The 21403-nt window shown below is 31.7% G+C and overlaps 1 protein-coding gene across 1 annotated transcript; it reads left to right on the forward strand.

Moving 5' to 3' along the window:
• The first annotated feature begins 2967 nt into the window (after positions 1-2967).
• On the forward strand, positions 2968-19714 carry LOC139872326 (beta-glucosidase 12-like). The gene is made up of 12 exons (XM_071860180.1): positions 2968-3153; positions 3258-3327; positions 15521-15579; positions 15964-16039; positions 16283-16448; positions 17164-17419; positions 17909-18024; positions 18110-18327; positions 18479-18510; positions 18594-18696; positions 19091-19193; positions 19299-19714. Exons 1-12 carry the CDS (start codon positions 3013-3015, stop codon positions 19465-19467), a joined length of 1509 nt encoding a protein of 502 aa, XP_071716281.1. The 5' UTR covers positions 2968-3012; the 3' UTR covers positions 19468-19714.
• Positions 19715-21403: the final 1689 nt, after the last annotated feature.

Genomic DNA, 21403 nt, shown 5'->3' on the forward strand with positions numbered 1-21403 from the left:
TTTGACAGTTCAAGTAACAATTTTGGGTTTTGTTGATCATAGTTGACCCGATTCCGAGGACGGAATTTCTTTTAAGGGGGTAGATTTGTAACATCCTATAATCGAGCCTAGGTGAAATGACCATTTTACCATTGGGTATGGCGTAATTAGTGATTTTAATAATTATATGTTTATAATTATTTGTTGTTTTAGTTGAGACCAGTTTGTGACAAGGGTCACAGAACAGGTTTGTTTATTTAATTTGGACTCCACTATGGCAGTCAAATTAAGTACAAAAGTTATCAGATAACTGGTAAATACTCGTGTGTGATGGGGTATGGAATTTTAACTCCAATTAAGTGTATTGTGCAGCCCTTCTTCTCTCATTTCTCTATCTCTCTAGAAAATTTCCAAAAACACTCCGTACCCACTTCATCTCCAATCTCTAACCCTAGATTCCTAAATTGTGTTCTAGAGCTCAAATTGTTGATATTATCTTGTTCTTTACAACTTACTGAGTCTTTTGAGGTAAGAATCAAAGTGTTTCCAAGATTTAATCTTTGAGAAAATGAGATTTTGTGTTAATTTGTTAAAAAGTGCAATTTAGGTCAAAATGGTTGATTTTGATGTTGTTTGTGTCAAAATCTTGTGGGTTTATGTTTATTGATGTTTAGTGTAACTAATTTGATCAGGTTTGTGGTAAGAAACGAGCTCATGAGCAAGAAATGGTGAATTTTGGGTTAAACCCGTAGCTGTGTTCATCTTCTTCATCAGATAAACACACTCGGCCGAGTGTCTCCTGACACTCGACCGACTGTGTAGACGATCGACCGATTGAGTGACACACTCGACCGAGTGTGTCGGAGTTCTGACCAGATGATTTTAACTTAGTCAGTTGACTGAGTGAGAGGACACGCGACCGAGTGTGTGGACACAGTCGACCGACTGTGTGAGGCAGTCGACCGAGTGTCTTTGAGGGCAGAATATTTTACTAAGTGTTGATGTCTAGCCGTTATGCTGCCCGCATGTCTTTTCATAATCAGGATGTAAATTCTGAAAATGCATAAGTGTTGAGTAGACTTTTTAGCGGCGCTTTTGATACTGAATTACTTTACTGTGCTGTTTTGTGCTAACGGTCAGAAACTAACTTGATTTGCCTTATGTTCGGATGATAAGGATAAGGAAGCCGCTCAGTGATAGATTATCTTAGCTAGTTGCTGGTATTCGATGAGTGGGATTATCACTTGGTCTAGTATAGAGTAGTAAGTTGCGCTACTATGTTTATATTGTTGTTAATTGCCATGTTTAATAGTTATGTTGTACAGTTGATCGTAGTTTAGGGTTGCCATGCTTTTAGTAGTATTAGTTGTCTGTAGCAGTAGTAGTTGATTGGGTGTATGTGCATAAGTTTTTGTTGTTGTTGTTGTTGTTGTTGGAACCTTGATCTGTTAGGTTCATCTCAGTGAGGTCAACCTAGTTGTGGTTGGGTCCAGTTGGCTACTGTTTGTTGAGTATAGTGCTGAACGACGCATCACCTGCGTATGGATTTACTATACTGGGGATTCGGTAGTAAGGACTATCGGTAGAATCTAGCCTGATTAGCTAGTGGTCGTGTGCCCGTACAAGCCGACGGTCCTCTAGTTGGAGCATAGTTGCCAGTTGTTGTATGTTGTAAGTTGTTGTAGGAGTACAAGTTGGTAATGTATGCTAGACATTTTGATAGTTTCATTCACTTAGCCTCGTGCTAACCCCTCACCTCCTCCCTTGCAGGTTTTGGATCTTAATGCTGGTAGGGACGGGTGTCGGGTTGAAGGTGTGTTTGACAAGACGAACTCTGATGTCTTAACTTTTGTAAATATGTAACTAGTCGTTAACGTAACAACTATGGTTTGTAATGAAGTAATTAACTAAGTATCTGTGATAATCATGTTTAAAATTAACTAAGAGTATTTATGTAAATTAAGTCTTCCCCTTCCGCTGTACTAAAAAAAAAAAAAAAAAAAAAAAAGGCGTTACTAACGTGTCAGGATTTGTAAATATATACCGCTAATGCATAATATTGAAATGGAATGCCACATAACATTAAATATCATAAATGATTAATTTCAAGGATGAGGTTTGCGTGGTTATATCATATCCACTAGATATAACCACTAAATTATAGTAAATGGCTAAACTTTATAGATAGGGAGAGCGGATTGTTTATAACTGGAAGCTTACTAATATGTATAGGTACTTAATAAAGTAGTTAGAATCGCGAGTTTATAATTGTGATTTAACTAAACAGAATAATAAAATACGGAGTACATGATAAGTTATTTGAAGCTGTTAAAAAAATGATAAGTTATTTGAAATGGTATTTGTGTAATTACCCTTTAATAATATAAAATTTTATTTTAAAAACTAGTTCAACTAACTTTTTTTATAAAATTTTCACATATTTTTAGAATTTTGTCATTCCGACAATGCTACTATAAACACAATAAGTTTAAATTTTTATAAACTCTAATAAGCAAATCATCCAAACACAACTAGTGTCGGTTGGTTTCATAGGGTTAGGCTTTCTAGTTGCGAGAGTCTCCGTCTAGTTTTTCTTGTTGTTGTTTCTTTCGAATCTTTTGATGATAGTTTCCTCTTACTTCCTTTGTCCCTATTTAATAGTCTACTGACAAAAGGCACACAGTTTAGAAAAAAATGACTGTCACATATACTATTTCGTCTACTTTTCAGTTTTATCCTTTACTTTTTATCTACATTTTTGTTTTACTTAAATAAAGTAATTAAGGGTTTGAAGACACCATAACCAATGATTCTTATTTATTTATGAATGTGGACTATTAATTTGAAATAGATAAAAAAAAAGATAGACTATGAATATGGGAGAGAGGTGGAATATTTATGTAGGGGAAAAAAGACAATTGAGAATAAGCATGTGTATATTGTGCATATATGGCAAAAGTCTATATAAAGACATGTTGCTGGTGTTTGTAAACCAAAACAAGTTCAACATTTTATTTTTATGTCTTTCTAATTATGCAACAAAATATGGGTGCTCAAGTGGTGCTAGTAGCGGCTGTTATTGTCAATTCCTTGTTGCTGGTTCAATCAGTAGTCTTCAACCGAACCGCATTTCCCTCAGATTTTGTTTTCGGAGCTGCATCGGCAGCTTATCAAGTACACGTTAAAATATACTACTATCATTTGTTTTGTTAATTAATACGGAGTAATTATTATCCCTGCACTATTAACTTCATCATAATCATTTTATATATGTGTAGTATGAAGGTGCAGCATTTGAAGGTGGAAAAGGTCCAAGTATTTGGGATACATTCACTCACAAGTTTCCAGGTTTATATAAACAACGTTCATTATATAATTAATTATTAAGCAAGTTAAGACTCTTTAAACAACTTAATTATCAACCTTACCATCTTCTTAGATGTTATATATAAGTATATATACATACTGATCGATAAGTTCCACAACGTAACCAGAGGTAATGGTATTATATAATTACGTAATTATAAGCTAGCTAGCTAATAATTGTTATGTTTTATAACCAAGGTTTTATATAGACTAGCTACTAACTATTACTGTAGCTAATTGAACACTAAGAGCACTCATAATGTTTGTGGTACGCAATGTGACAATGAGGTCATTATTCATCGGTGGGGCAGTCTCTCAATACATAGATGACCTGCACTCATGATGTTTGTGGTACACAATGTTTGTAGATGACTTTTGTCTAGTGCACTCATTTCATTCGGATACTTCTAATAAACGATATTGTGTCATTTCTAGTTTTGAACTACTAAAAACTTGTTTTATAGTTTTATCAAGCTTAATCTGGATGCTTGATAATATGACAATTTAATCACTTTCGTTTAAGATATCAATTTTACCGCCCCTCGGAAGAAAATTTCCATGAAAAATCAATACTAGAATCGTGTGTAGTATAACCCACTTGGGTGAGGTTCACGCAAATCGTCCGTAACCTCCGACACCAATGAAATGGCGGGTAACAACAAGGATAATTTCTCAGTGAGCGAGAGTCGAACCCCTGATCTCTCATATAAGAAGTCAGATTACCACCATTAATTAAAAAAGAGAATTATATTCCCCCGTCACATATCTATTGTCCACTATTCTTTTTTTAGATGTCCCAAATTAATTGTCCACTTTTATAAATGAAAAAGAATAATGTTATAAATTTCTTTTGTGCCTCTACTAATTTATACATGTAAGATAAAAAGACAGGTAAAAAATAAGAGGTATAACTGAAAAGTTAACAAAAAAAGTACGTGTCAGATACTTGTTTTTAAGCTATGTGTTTTTTGTCTGGAGATAATAGATTTGAGACGGAAGGAGTAAATGAAATCGACAAGTTTATATTTCAATAACCGGTTTATACGGAATAACTTTATATTTCAATAATTGATTTTTAAATTATGATGTCATATTTGTTTCTCTCTACAAATTAATTATTGCTTGAATTTCGAAAATTGATTTGAACAAGTTGTGGAGCCCTCGCTTCGCGTCGGGAGCTCCGTTTAGAATGCGAGTTAAAAAAAAAAATCTTGATCTATTTTGTAAAAAAGAATTTTTTTCGACATTTAGCATTGAAGGATTGTTACTTTTGTGAAAGTTGCTTCTTTTAGCGTTCGAGTTTTTTTTTTTTTAAAGTTAGTTGATCTATTTTGTAAAAAAAAATATTTTCAACATCTTTTGGTAGCATTGAAGGGTTGTTCCTTTTATGAAAGTTGTCTCTTTTATCGTTAAGGAAGAAAAGAAAAAAAAAGGAAAAAAAAGTTAGTTGAGTTTTTTGTAAAAAAGAATTTTTTTCGACATCTTTTGGTAATATTGAAGGGTTGATTCTTTTACGAAAGTTGCTTCTTTTATAGTTGGAGACAAAAAAAAAAAATTACTTTAGCACAATAGTGGTCCCTGTGGGTCTAACTGTTTGAGCGCAGCGTACAAGTCGGTAAAGCGTGATGAGTGTTATTATTCTGTATTTTTTATTTTAGTAATGAGATAAATAATAATTTAGAATTTAGAATATAGGTATAAAAGGGGGGGTTTGATTTGTATTTTAATGGAAGTTAGGGGGTTAGTTTTGAGAAAAGTAAAAAATGTAAATAGTACTATTAATCGCATTTAAAACAAATTTTGTCTAATAGATAGTATGTTAATGTTAATTTTAACTATTGATTTAGTTATTGGTAGTGTAAATAAAATTACTTTCTTATCCTATTATATTATAATTTTATAATTATATTATATTTATTATTATACAACAACAAAACTCAATACCACATAAGTGATGTATGGGGGAGATGAGATATTGACAATCCTTTGCCTATCCGAGAATAAAGAAAGTCATTTCTCCGTCCAGAGTGAACTCACTCTCAAACGTCGAGTAAGTCATCCCCCTCTCTATTCGACGGATAAAGAAATTACTTTCGAGTGAACCTCCGGCCAATAAATAGGAATTAATTTGAAAAAAAAAAAAGAACTAATAATTAATTAGTTTTAATTAAGAATTACTATTTACTATTTATAATTATTAGTTATAATGATTACTAATTATTATCCTATATACTAAAACACGCGCCGAAATTTGTCGTTTCAGTTGTTTTGGATTGTTGTTTAGAGTTTGCGTTCACACTACAAACGGTCCCTTAAAACACGCGCCGAAATTCGTCGTTTCAGTTGTTTTGGGTTGTGGTTTTTGAGTTTGCGTTTACACTACAAACGGTCTCGCTCAACTTACACAACGGCCCCTCAACTTTATACTTTTTCCGGGGTAGAAAGTGTAAATAAATAACTTTATTAAAATAAAAAATAATAATTTCACCCCGAAATTTTAACGGGCCCTATCTTCTCGCTCGGTGCGAGTCAAATTTTTCCGAGATCACCTTTTCAACTCGAAAAAATCTAACGAACACAACGGGACTAACTACGCGCAAAACGGACATCGTTAAAAAACACTAAATATTTCGGGCTATATTTCATACATATACATATACGTACAACAAACAACTCAACATATTAGATATATTAGGTACCAAACAACGTATATCCAAATTCGACCGCGCGTTGATACAACCGCAGCAACGCGCGGTCGGATTTTTTTTCTAGTTAATCTCAAGAAGAGCACGTGATAAACGAGTAATTATAATTTATAAGATCCATTTTGTATTCTTTTATACATCAGTAGGTTAATCATAGTTAACTTAACATGAAAACCAACGCAGCAGTCAACATCTTGTGGATCTTGTCAAATCTCTAGTTTCCCCACTTTAGCTACAATGAATTTGTGATAGCAACTTTGTGTTCAATATTCATACACCTCACTAAATATGATATAGACACAATATTCATACAACATCTCGTGGATCATGTCAAATCTCACGGTTTGCTGATGCTATGGAGTAATAAATAAATTAAATTTTGTTTTTATATTAATCATTTGTGCCGTGTATACCCACCACGTGCAATGTATATAACTTAGGGATGACAATTGCTTAAATATGATTGGGGTGATGTCGCATTTATATTTATTTAACTTTTTTCATCCATTTATAGTCATTTAATTTTAGTTCATCCATCCATATTAATATCTAATGGATTAAGCAGATTAATGGATGCCCATTGGATATTAAAAAAATGGTATAATATTTTCTAATATGCGACAAAATGAAAAAAAACTTAGTATAGCATAAATAAATATAACATGACATAATTAAAATCTATCAACAAGCAGGAGCGTAGCTAGGATTTATGATTGAAGGATGCTTAACTAATCATAAAAATAAAAACACCAACGTTATATTTGAAGGATAAAAATAATTCACCAGCTATATATGAAGAAAAATGACCATTTTATATATCCATATATCCATTAATAAATATAAAAATATAGATAACGGCATATCTGTATTTTCTTATTCGAATTTCAAAAGTATTTTGTACTTTCTCTTTTTTAAAAACTGCAAATTATAGAAAATTGTATCAACAACCATTTGTAACGATCGATATCTAATGTTACTATTTGAGACCCGAATGCGTACGTAGATTTCTTTATGCTTCATTTATCACAATTTAATTGTCACTACAAACTTCATATTACAATTTTAGCCTAGTACAATAATTATACGACCAATAACAATTATTATTTACTACTCAAGACCTTTTAATTTAGTTAAAATTAAAAACGATAAGTTATTTTAATTTTAAATATATTTCAAAAAGAAAACATGATTTAATTTCAACAAATTATATTACATAGTATATAGTATATATGTCAACATATTAAAATTGTGAGGTGGTCTTCACACATCACTTTTTGATCCGTATACACCTAATTTACTATTATACCCTTAATTATTATTAAAATAATAATATAAGTTCAACTCTTTAGGATATAACTGTGAATTTAAGATATAAAAGTGTACATAGATCAAAAAGTAGTGTGTAAGAATCATCTCTCATTAAAATTCTATCGAGTATTAGAACTGGAACATTAATGAACAACAATTAAGTTTTCTGGGATTATAGTGACATATAAGCTAATAACTAAGGGGCTTGAACTAAAATATGACATAAGCTTTCATCATCTCAAAGTTCCTCTCCTACCTACCCACTCCAATTTTGTATCATTCGTATCTTCCGGAAAAAAATTAACCATTAAAATAGAGCTCGATACAAGATGCAACTCAAGAGTTAGGGGATGCTGAGCACCTCTCTGCATCCCTACTAGCTCCGCCATTGTCAACAAGAATGTGTAATATTTGTCAAAGATAAAACACAAATTGTTGAATTTACTATCAGACATGGATTATGCAAACTTAAATATGTAATTTGTATGTTTACTTTGTTATATATACATGTTTTATTTTAATATATCGTAGTTATATCATTACAAGGTTGAAAACGTAAAAAATGTAAATTTAACAGTAAATGCAACTGTAATAGTAAATATGTAAGCATATATCTGATTTGTATATGTATTACGGGTCCTAATGAATATATCCGTAAATGAAACTTTTCATCCATGTTCATATAATATTCATTTAGGTTCATTCATATTCGTATCCATATCCATCACGAAGTAGGTGGATCGGGTGGATATCATTGGATCGGGTGGCCATTGCCATTATTATCAATTTGTTTTTTTACCTCTTAATTGAATAATTCAACGTTGAATGCTAATTAAACCATATGGTAACCATTCAATATTTAGCCCATTTAATTTTGACATTTGAATGACAGATGGTGCTTAATGGTTCAACATTCAGTACTTAATCATTCAGAGCTGAAACTATCTCTTAACCATTAAACATATAAAATTGATGTAATATTCTCTTTAAATTATATCAAAGAACACTTATTAAACAACTATATTGTAGTTTTTATTCATATCAAATGTTAATATGATAATTTTATATCATTGACATTATTCGTTTAAAAATGATTATCAAACAAGTTATTTTCATTCAAAACTAGTTCATTCAGAACTTTTAAATCATTCAGATTATGAACCATTCAACGCTAAATCATTCAGTTTTATCAAACGCATCCTAAAATCAATGTCTAGCTTTTAATTTCTTTCATCTTTTCAGCACTAATATCAAGAAGGACACCATATATATAGGTACGACGTCGTTTTTGAATCCATCATTGTAGTTCATGTGTTTGGCGACAGAGAGGAGAACGGGATTGGCGGGTCCAAAGTGATGGGAATGGTTAGACCATTCCCGACAATGACACAATTTTCACGCATGACCGACTGTCACAGCGCCACATAGGAAAGGCAATGGATCAAAAATGGATTGGATGATCTCATATCAATATCCATATCCATATCATTAATTTTAAATGTATCATCCTTCAATATTTACATCTGTTGAATTAAAGGAGTTAACGGGTATCCGTTGAATTTCAATTTTTTAAGATATTACTATTATAAAATGAAATTATTAAAATAATTTTTATAAATATCATGTAATTTAATAATAATTACATACAAAAACATGTAGATGTTGTCGTCAACTGAATAAAATATATTACATTTGTAAATAAATATATATATATGATTAACTAATATTACGTGTAATATCTATGATTATTAATTAGTCGCACATGTTTTATAATATCATTAATTTTTATCATAGTTGATTAAGATTAATTTATGCATTTTGATTTGTTAAATGTCGATAAAAATATAAAAGAAATAAAATCAAATAACATTATTAGATAAGTAAAATATATGAACTTAAAAATATTTACATTTTAATAATTTATAGTGGTTATAAATGATTGATTGATGTGTACGTGTAATCATATAATTTGGTTAGCGGTATTTTATATTTAGTTCTGAAAATTTGCGGATTATAATCTAGCATGTATGTATAAGGGTTGTAAATGTATCCATAAATTTTATGTATATTATGTATTTTGTATGGTAAACGGATATATTCATCAATGATAAATTTCCATCCATATTTGATCCACTAATTTTTCACATCATTCATATCCAGGGCGACTCTACACCTTAGAGGTGGGGTCCTATGACCCCACTAGTGGAAATTTTTTTTATACAATGTATACCTCAAATTGTGTAGGATACTACTAAATTTAACTATAGGACCCCATATATTTTTAAAATTTATACTTTTTTTGAAGGTAAAACAACCACTAAAGTACCTTTCAAATATAATTAGCATTGAAATTTTTTTTGGGACCACATTGGATTTTCATCTTAAATTCGCCACTGTTCATATCAATATCTGTTTATCATCCATTTAGACCATCTATATTCATTTTAATAGATTGGATCGGGAGAATATGTAGTGACCCGTCCTAATCCACCTGGACGAAGTCTTCATCAGATGGTCCCATTGCGAGGTTCTGACCTCTATATGCCATGAACGACTCCATGTGATATCTTTAAAATGAGCAAATGCACAGCGGAAGATTTCTTTCATACCTGAGAATAAACATGCTTTAAAGTATCAACCAAAAGGTTGGTGAGTTCATAAGTTTAACATAAACAATAAAATTCATCATTTTGATAGACTTCAAGATTTAAATGCTGCATGGTACAAATGGGCCCGAATCCTATACCCACATGTAATGTACATGCGATATCTTTTAAATACAGTACACCTTTCTCGTGTACGAAATTCATTTTTCATAAATCTTAGTAACCGTACACATATCTCGTGCACAAAAATAACATACACATAACCTGTGTATAAAATCATTCTCTCGATACATAACATTCACTTTTCATTGCTTTCATAGCTTGGCTTAGTAACCGACCTTAACATATAATGCGCATAATAATATCCCCAAAACAGAACATCTCGTCTGTATAATAATCATATAAACTTCGAAGTACTAAACACCACGCCCACTAGCCCTTCCGTCTAGTGAACATTCTGGGTGGGGGTGTTAAACCCGGTAGCTACCTTTAGGATTCGCGTGAATTAGGCGTGCACTAATTCTCAAAATTAGTGATGTTCCCTAATTCTTAGGTTACCAAGCAATAATAATCAGGGGAAAAATATTCATATCAATTGTGGCAATTATCACGTCCACATAATTCAATGGTGGCAATTATCACGTCCACATAATTCATTCGAGGAATGTTTTGCTTGTGTCTATCTCGTCAAACATTTATAAAAGCATTTCATGTATTCGCAGTTAAAAATGTATTTCAAAAACATTTAATAAAGCAGTTGTAAAAGTAAAGCATGTATTCTCAGTCCCAAAAATGTAAAGAGTAAAAGGGAATCAAATGAACTCACCTATTGTATTTTGTAGTAAAAATACATATGACGATATTGAACAATGTAGGGTTTGGCCTCGGATTCACGAACCTATATCATTTATATATATATATATATATATATATATATATATATATATATATATATATATATATATATATATATATATATATATATATTAACACATATAATGGTAATTGATCAAAATTTATATATTATTAGTGGTTTAATTGTTATTTTAATTAAGTGTTTCATCAATAATCTACTAAAATATTTATATTAATATTTATTATAAGGATATTAATATAGTTACGTTATAGGTAGTAAATATAGTTTTATATGACTTAATAGTTATTTGATAAGATAATACTTATGATAATAATTAAAATGTTAGAATATAATAATAATAATGATATTAATAATAAAAATGATAAAATAACCATACATCTAATAAAAATAATAATAATGATAGTAGTAGTAATAATAATAATAATAATAATAATAATAATAATAATAATAATAATAATAGTGTAAATTTTAAATAAAATGATAATTTTGATAAAAATAATATTTTTGATATCAATAATTTTAACAACAATGATCATTTTAATAAGAATGATAATTTTATTGACAATAGTAATAATCATAGTGATAATAATAACAATATTAAAAATTCATTTAAATTGTAACTAAATTGTAATTTTTTATTATTTTCTTATTAATATCCTTATTTAAAATCTTTATATTTGTATTCATAATAATATTAAAAATAATAATAATAATAACAATAATAATGATAAAAATAAAAGTACTACCTTAAAGAATAAGTTTCCTAAAAAGAATTGCCAGAGACCGGGATCGAATCCCCGACCTCTCGCTTATCGCTAACACCCTCAACCATCCATCCATCCTCGTTTTTCTGCTTTAAATCATAACCTAAACTATTTAACCCGCTATACCGTAACCTCATCATAATCATACTCGTTTCATCTTCTTCATTCCATCGATCATTGATATCATTCTTATACTCGTCAACCTTAGTCATTCTTGCATCACCATCATAATTCATCAACTTTTTTTAATATCTAACATCATCATCAAGCATCGTTTACCATTAAGAACGATAAAGAAAAAAAATATACAAACACAAAGGTTTCTTGGCCTGATGGATTTAAACGGAAACTGAATGGGGCTTGCAAAATTCGTGGCCCATGACTACTTTGAGCCCAACAGAAACCGATCCAAATGAAATCTAAGGGTTTACGTATTTTACTTCCTCAACACTTAGTACCTTTATTAAATTAATTCAAGTAGGGTTTATATAATTTGTCATTGTCGGCCATAAATAATCACGAAGTAGAAAACAGAAGATAGCTATCCAGCGTGGCAGTTCTTCATCATAACCAATCCATTTATTCATCATCTTCTTCGTTACTAATTGGAAACAGAAAAAAAAAATTGTAGCAGCGATTTAAATGGGTGAGTTGCAGGTTTTATTTCAATGGTTTGATGATGGGAAGTTTCGAGCAGAATAATAGGAAGATAGATGAAGCAGATGCAGTAGGTTTCATGGTGATTCTCGAATGAAGACATGAAGAGTTAGCAGGTGGTTTGTAAACATGGACATCAGAAATCTTCAATGAATGGTTTCGTTTGAAAAGAGGAGAGAGAGAAGAAGAGAGAGAAGGAGGTGATTAGTGGTGGTTTACGGCTGTTTTAGTGATGATCATAGGTGTGTGGCGAGGGTGTTTAATAATGAGATGTTGTTGATTCCAACCATAAACAGAAACAATAGTGCAGTAGTTGTAGTTGGTGGTAGTCTAAGCGATTTTTGTGTGGTAGATGAGAGTTGTCGAAGAAGAAGAGGGAGGAGGATAGTGGTGGTGAGGTTTGAGTTTGAAGGTGAAGTAGGTTTAGCTTTGGTGTTTGCTTGCAGCAAAAAAAATAATAGTTTAACTAGATGTTTCCGAAACAAGTTGGTGATGGTGGTTATTCGATCAGTACCATCATCAGGTTGAGTAACATCAATGAATCGTGATGTTCATGTGGTTTGGTAGTGGTGATTGACGAATGTTGATGATGATGGTCTCATGGTGATTAATAAAAGTGATGATCGATGAGTGTTAGTGATTGGTTGTGATTGACTAACCAACTCAATGAAATTGGTGGGTTGAGTTGCACAAAGAAAAGATACACCACGGAGTATATTATATAAAAGAATTAAATATGATAAATATAATATTCATTACATAAAGCAAAAGTTTTAAAAACGTGTGAAGCTAGTTGTCCTATTTTGGATGTTTATTACCGACAATATGTAAGGGAATGGTACATCGTGCTCCGTTGTTAAACTATGACGGATAAAAGTCTTAATAAAAATTCCCTTATTTCAGGGTATTATTTGTATACATAATTTGGTCTTAATCCTTGTAGAACTAATCATAAAAAGATTGCCTATTACATATTTTCAGTCCCAAGTAATATACGCGGAGTATAAAGATTCAAATTAACAAAGTAAAAATATTTTTAATCAGTCTAAAATTTACGTATTCTATTAATGAACTTAAAATTACATAAGTTCAATTTAAACTCCTCTAAATAATAATCGAATAATAAACAAAGGTTACAATCAATTAATATTTATATTTAATATGCTTTATATATATATATATATATATATATATATATATATATATATATATATATATATATATATATATATATTATATACACACACACACACACACACACACACAGATTCATTTTACTAACAACCTTATTATATCGTATATTATTTTACTTATTTAGTTCAAGCGATTAAATCGTATATTATTATTTCAAGTTATTATATATACATATATATATACATATATTTATTTACAAATAATTGTTCGTGAATCGTCGGGCATAGTCAAAGGTTAACTGATTACATGAATATAGTTCCAACATTTTTGAGACTCAATATTACAGACTTTGCTTATCGTGTCGAAACCATATAAAGATTAAGTTTAAATTTGGTCGGAAATTTCCGGGTCGTCACAGAATATCTGATGAATTGGGCATTCATTGTCTTCCCTAGCGCCACATCAACAATTTCTTAAAAGACAAAATTATAACAGATTTACTACCATCAATGACACATCTATTTTAATTAAATAAACTAATTCACAAATAATGAAGCTAAAAGTACAAATAAGAAAATTATATTTCGTCTTTACCGTGCTACAATGTGCAAAAAAGAAGTAAAGGAAAGGGTGAGGGATTGAGGACGAGGGGAGCACATGTCATTGCCATCAGTTGTCCTACCATGACATGATGGAGCACGAGTTGTTAGCATTTTTGCCTTGTATTTGCTCAGATTATATTCTTTTGGTTTGTAAACATGTAAAAAAAAAAAGGTTAAAAGTAATGAGTGACAAGTAAAGAAGGTGAAAATGAATAATCGACTAGAAAAACAGGGAATAAAAACTTAATTAGTTTTTATAGGGACCAAAAAGTAAAATAAAAAAGCTTACTCATTACATACATATATTTATTGGATACAGCCTTACAAAATATATTTATTCAATTGATTTATTTTTATTTAGTTGCTGAGATTGTTTTATTTAAATGTGTATTCTCAAAATATAAAATTAGTTACGTTCATTGAAAATATGAATAAAAAAAACAATTGGTAAGATTCAGAAAAGTTTTTTTTTTTTTTTACTCAAAGTAGATTGCACACATCTATTCTATAAGTTCTATTAAAATACTAAAAATGATTATGCAATAATTATCTTTTTTCCTTCTAAAAAAAATCAAAAAGAAAAAAAAAATTGTGAGAGCATTTAGATGATGTCATAAATAAAATTAATTTTATAATTAAATTAAATCTACTTAATGATATCATAAATAAGGATTATATAAGCTAAAAAAAATTCAAAAATAAAGAAAAAAATTCTAAGCTCTCATTATGATGTCATTAAAATAAGTAATTGTATTTAGTAAAAAATTAACATGCTAATTTTATAATATATGTATAATTATGTACAAACTTATGATAAAAAACTCACAAGATCATATGTATAAACTTTAAAACAAATTGTACAATCTTTTATAAATCACCTCATAAACACGTGTAGAAACTTTGAAGCATATTGTACAACCTTCATATAATAATTGTATTTTAATTTTTAAACATTTTTCAAGAGGCATTTTTTATTACTAATTATTATTATTATTAAAAATATAAATACTCATTTTTTAAACAAACTTTATTATTATTTATTATAATTATAATTATAGTTGTCATATTATTATTATTCAAAAAAGGTTGCTTTTTACGAGATTAATTACGTTACATATGTATGCGAAATATATGTCTCAATAAAAGGTTGTAATGTAGGCTTTTGACAAAGTTAAGTACATCAAGGTAGTTCATTTATTCTGACCAAGTTAAGTACATCAATATATTTGTAAAAACAACGACAAATTTCTTAGTAGTAATTCGTTGTTCCACGGGTCATTAAACTAAATGACTTTAGCATTTACATTCTCTTAATACCTCAAACATATTATTAAACTGTTTCATTTAAATAAACCCGTGATTTCACGGGTCATTTCACTAGTAAATACATATATAAACGGAGTATTAAAATAATTTTGTGACGTTATTCGATATAGTATGATTATTGTTATTGCTATTAGCTAACAATCAGTTGTTGGTAAATTGTAATTCATTTCCTAGTATTTGTATTTTGCACTTGTAGAAAAGATATTAGATGGAAACAACGCAGACGTAGCTGATGACTTTTATCACCGATACAAGGTATATATGCCAAATTTTTTTATAGTTCTTAGACCAATGTGACAACATGTTACTCTTCCTGGGACAGAATCTATACTAACAAAGTTATATTCCCAAAAAATTGAAAATTGATATCAGTAACGACTCTAAGCTTTTGTTAGTATCACATACAGAGTTACAGAGTAACAATAATACATTAAATATAAATTTCTTTATATTAAGCATAATTTTCGTATGAATAACCAAAGGGCATTTGGCCCAGTGGTATCGTAGTTGCCCTTTTAACCAAGAGGTTAAGAGTTCCAGTCCCACATGGGACATATTCATGGTTGTTAATATTCGTGTTATTGGTTTGTGTGAGTTTACCTTTCAATAATAATTTTTTTTTCGTATGAACTGAAACAGGAGGATGTGAAGTTAATGGATGATATAGGTCTCGATGCTTTCAGGTTATCCATTTCTTGGCCCCGATTGTTACCCAGTAAGTTCGCGTTTTCTAGCGAGTGTCTTGAATTCAATTATTTTGAAGCGTTTTGCATGAAAGTAATTTTGAAGCATTTATTCGATTGAAAAGTAGGCTGTGTCTACATTATTTTTTTCCAGTGTTGAACTTGTTATAAACTACTCTCTAGTATTTATAAGGGTGTTTGATATACTTACCTATAGTAATAAGCACATAAGAAGATGTGTTGTATCTAACAAATATAATTGATATTGTAACAAGAGGGAAAGCTAACTGGAGGTGTAAACAAAGAAGGTGTGGCCTTCTACAACAATCTTATTGATGAGCTCCTATCAAAAGGTATCCAACCATTTGTCACAATTTATCATTGGGATCTACCTCAAGCATTAGAAGATGAATATGGTGGCCTTCTTCACCCTCAGTTTAGGTAAATCACCTCTTATTTTTTTTTTCAAAGTTTAATCTTTTGTCTTTGTCTTTGTCTTTGTCATTGTCATTATTATTACAGTATATAAATAAATTTTAAAACCATCTATAGATAGTAACGGTTGTAGTTATGATTTTCTCACAAGAAATCTCAAATTCAAACGTCAATAACCTCATAAGTCATAACTTGAGTCGATTAGAGAAATGGCCTAAGGGTGTGTTTATTTGCTTCTTAATTGAATGATTCAGTACTGAATGACGTAATATTAAACTATTTGTCAAATTGCGTTTTATTTTTTACAAGGTTCAGGGACTAACCGTGTAATTTTGCCCGTCAAATGCCAAACACATGTGAGCACTTCACGAAATTTGACTAACAGTCGTTAATGAATTTGACGATATAACCTAAATTGCACATTTTTTCAAATCACGATCTTTTTTTCCGGCAAAAATTGAAACACGCAATCCTTTCGGGCATCTACAAAACCCATATTACCTTTATTGGCCAATTGTGTAACTTATATTACCTTTTCAGGTCATTTGACAAATATCATATGAAATGTGATAGTATATCATTAATTACATAATAGTCACTTTCCTAACAAGTTTATCTTAAGTACTATTCATTATACATACATTATCATAAATCATATTACTTGCGTTAATCACTCTTTTAAGACTTCGCTTACTCTTTTATTCTCACCTTAATCTTGTAGAAAGGACTATCAAGACTTTGCGGATTTATGTTTCAAGGAGTTTGGGGACCGAGTAAAGCATTGGATTACTTTTAACGAGCCATACTCGTCCACTGTTTTCAGCTACGAATTGGGTAGTTTTGCACCCGGGAGATGTTCATCATGGATCAGCAAGGATTGTCCTGCTGGGAATTCAGCCACCGAGCCTTATATCGCTGGGCATAACATCCTTCTTTCTCATGCACTGGTTGTTAAACTTTACAAGCAAAAGTACCAGGTCAAGATTTCATAAGTTCATATACACAGTTTGTCGAATTTGTAGTGTTAACTATTATAATTACTTTTTTTTAATTAAAAAAAGAAGATAGTGCCTAACATAACAGTAGCTAATACGTACTCTCTCCTAGCAGTTAGATGCTTGAAAATCTTGGAAGGAGACTAAAGTCCAATCCCCACTCACTACATTTTGGCGCAGTTCGACCCCTTGCATTTCACAAAAATAAAAAAGAAGCCATAAACTGCATATTCATTCGAGCAAAACAAACAAGTAAACTGCATCAAAACATGATGAATGAATCACAAAATCAGCAACTAATAATTAGCACAAAAACTGCACAAAAACGGCCATACATCTCCCCAAAAAACTACACGAAAACAGCCCCAAAAGTGACAATAAAAATTGCACAACTAATTCTTCACAAAAAGTGTATATTACAGATGGATAAGTTTTTATTTACAAACCTAATACTTTATTGCATTTATGTAGGCTACTCAAAAGGGAGTGATTGGTATTACAATAGTAAGTCATTGGTTCATACCATTTTCTCCTAGTAAAGATGATAAACAAGCGGCACAGCGAGCCCTTGATTTCATGTTTGGATGGTAAGGGCGACATATAATACATATTATTGTATGGCGTACGTATTTTCATACTCGACTGTTTAATTATGAAGTTGTAATTGGACAGGTTCATGGATCCTATAGTATTTGGCGAGTACCCACAAAGTATGCGAACACTGGTGAAAGAAAGATTACCGAAATTCAGTGTTGAAGAAGCAAATCTACTTAAGGGATCATTTGATTTCATCGGTATCAATTACTACACATCAAATTATGCAGCCCATATCAAATCGACTAACACCGTGCATTTCAGTTATTCAACAGATTCTCGATCTAATCTTACTAGTAAGTTTTAATAGTTTTAATCAGTAAATGGACCTGGTAAACAGATAAGATTTTTCCTGTTCAGGCTATCCATAACAGTACTTAAGTCTTGTACAATAACTATTTATTGTCGGAAACTTGATAACTAATCTTTTGTTACATTAATTTACAGCATCGAGAAATGGGAGACCTATTGGTGCACCGGTAAGTTCAAATCATTAGCTGTTTTTTGGAACATAATAATGTGCCACACGTAACGCAGCGTTTTGATTTCTCATCTTTTGCAGACCGACGTGAGTATATTTTTCGTTTATCCAAGAGGCATGCGCGATCTTCTCATCTACGTAAAGAATAAGTACAACAATCCAACCATCTACGTTACAGAAAGCGGTATATAGCACACGAATATGAGTTTTTTTTGAAAGGCAAATTTTGACATCGAATACTTTCATTTGTCACCCATGCACACGTTCGGGCGATAACCCGAACCACTAACCAGGGGATATCGAACCACAATCCATACGGGCATGTGGTCGAGCCTTTATCCCATCGAGCGGGCCAGTAAAATCTCCCTATATGGTCAATATATATCACCAGTGTTCAATTGATTTAAAGAAATCAGGGGCATCCTTAAGGATAGAACCCACGATCTCTCCTTTCCCATGACTCAAGGACATGGGGTGAACCGTTGGGCTATGCCCGAAAATTCCACACGAATATGAGTTAAGCACCTAAAATAGGAAATCATAATCTTAGGCCTTTTATTTCATGAGTTCTTTTACAGGATATGGTGAAACTGATAGGGGAATAGTAACACGAGGTGTGAATGATACAGCAAGAATCAGTTTCTATTATAGACATATTTTGGCGATCAAGGATGCGATTAAGTGAGTTCAAATGCCATATTATACTTATTCCTTTGGTTAGTATATATAAAAATGTAATTATATTGTTATAATTCTAACTAATGATTTCAAACACTTGGTATACAGGCAAGGGGTAACTGTGAAGGGTTTTTTCCCATGGACGTTTCTTGACACGTTCGAATGGAACTCTGGATACACCCAAAGGTTTGGGCTTAACTATGTTGATTACAACGATAACCTTAAACGATATCCTAAACACTCGGCTATGTGGTATAAGAAATTTTTGGCTGGGTAACAATTGAAGAGTGCCTAGAGATGAAATCGGCTTTTGATTGAAGATTAGCATCACTCTGTTTGTGGTTTCTTTGAATAAGCGAATGATAAGCATTTGCAATGTGGATATTGATGCTTGATTAAGTACTATTTTTCATCAATAATGTTTGTTCAATTTTCGATTTGCTTGCTATCATCTCTTGTAATGTTTTTAATTATATCTAAATTTCCAAAATAAAAATAACCTCAATCTGGTTGCTTGATTTCCATTGATGTTCTATATATAAAATCAGTTTTGTTGTGGAAAACAACAGTCAAAGCTACCGTATAAATTTAATTAATTGGTTGTATTTTAGTCCTGCGAGTACATTTTTTCGCTAACTTGCTAGGATTCCAAATATGATGTGAAACTATGCTTACACTAAGGTACCTCCATATCCACGTTAAACCCGGCCCCAAACCGCACACGAAAATTTAACGTGGATGGGCAGTGGGCACAACCACGTTAAAACCCACACCAGCCAGCCCTTTGATGTTGGGTGACGCTAACATGTGGGGCCCACTATTTAATTATTCGTGTTGCACATTATCTTCCTCGTCAGATGATTCAGACACCGTATGTGTTAGTGCATGAATCCCCAGCCGTAGATTGATTCATAGTTTGATACATTCGGTTATGTAATAATGTTTACTTGTGACTATTGATTACGTTTGTGATTGTGCGGGCTTAATTTGTTAAACAATCAATTAGTTAAACTGCACACATAGTCGATCGAGTGTGTCCACACACTCGACCGACTGTGTTACACAGTCGACCGACTGAGAGACACACTCGACCGAGTGTGTCTGATATGCAGTATATATACGGGTTGAGACTTTTTTGTTGAGGAAAATCATCCCATTCACCCTAATCGACAGGTTTTCGTCTCTGCCGAACCCTAACACCAAATACCACCGAAATACTTCTTTTAGGCGTCGATCTAATCTAGTAATTGTCCTAAGTTTGATCTATTCGATCCCGATACGACCCATATCTCGGTTTAACCCAATTCTAGTGTATTCCGCCTCTAGGATTGTTAGCAAGCGACCTAAGATCCTTAAACCTCCGTCTACAAAGTGGTATCAGAGCTGGAGTCTCTGGTTTTGCTTGATCTAAATTGTTTTTGGGTCAAATAGTTGGTGTTTTTGGTGTTATTTGTGTTTTGAACGATTAATCCTTTTTCTTACGTTATAGTTTGTGTTTTCTTTGTCAAAAAGTGTTTCTGGCGTCATTGCACTTGTTTTCTACGTTTTGGTTTAGAGTTTTACATCAAAAATCGATAAAAAAAAATCGATGTGAGTCTAGAAAACCCTAAAAGTCGACCTGTATCTGTCAAGAACACACTCGGCCGTGTGAGTCCCTCAATCGACCGAGCGAGTTTGTTAGTCAACCTTGTGTGTATTTCCAAAGCCGTGTGAGATCAATATAGTCAGTCGGCCGTGTGTGTGTAGTCACTCGACCGTGTGAGCAATACAATTGACCGTGGGAGTTTGACCGTCAGCCGTGTAAGTTGTAATACCAAAGGCATAGTGTGTAACGAAGTGCTGCCAAAATTTTGACAGACAATCGACCGTGTATCTTACACAATCGACCGTGTGTCTTAGTCAATCGACCGTGTGTATTAGTCAATCGACCGTGTGTCTTACACAATCGACCGAGTGTCTTTTAACCCAGAAACTTAATTTACATTTAATTCTCACATAATTAATTAAAATGTCGGACACTAATGAACAAGTATCAAATGAATACAGCGCCTTAGTAATTGCATCAGGACTTCATAAATTACTACTTTCCGAAAATGAGTCTGGATCTACCAATAAGGTACCCAAACTTGATAATCTAAAGGACTTTTTGGACAGGAAGGCACGTTTTATGATATATTTGAACGGTGTTGATTCTAGACTGTGGGAGTTAATAG

This window comes from Rutidosis leptorrhynchoides, chromosome 1 (assembly GCF_046630445.1).
Source record: "Rutidosis leptorrhynchoides isolate AG116_Rl617_1_P2 chromosome 1, CSIRO_AGI_Rlap_v1, whole genome shotgun sequence".
Classification (NCBI taxonomy): domain Eukaryota; kingdom Viridiplantae; phylum Streptophyta; class Magnoliopsida; order Asterales; family Asteraceae; genus Rutidosis; species Rutidosis leptorrhynchoides.

Coding starts and splice junctions, on each gene's coding strand:
- LOC139872326 (XM_071860180.1), top strand. CDS start 3,013: ATGCAACAAAATATGGGTGCTCAAGTGGTGCTAGTAGCGGCTGTTATT. Junction 18,697..19,090: donor CATCTACGTTACAGAAAGCG/GTATATAGCACA, acceptor GTTCTTTTACAG/GATATGGTGAAACTGATAGG. Junction 19,194..19,298: donor GCGATCAAGGATGCGATTAA/GTGAGTTCAAAT, acceptor CTTGGTATACAG/GCAAGGGGTAACTGTGAAGG.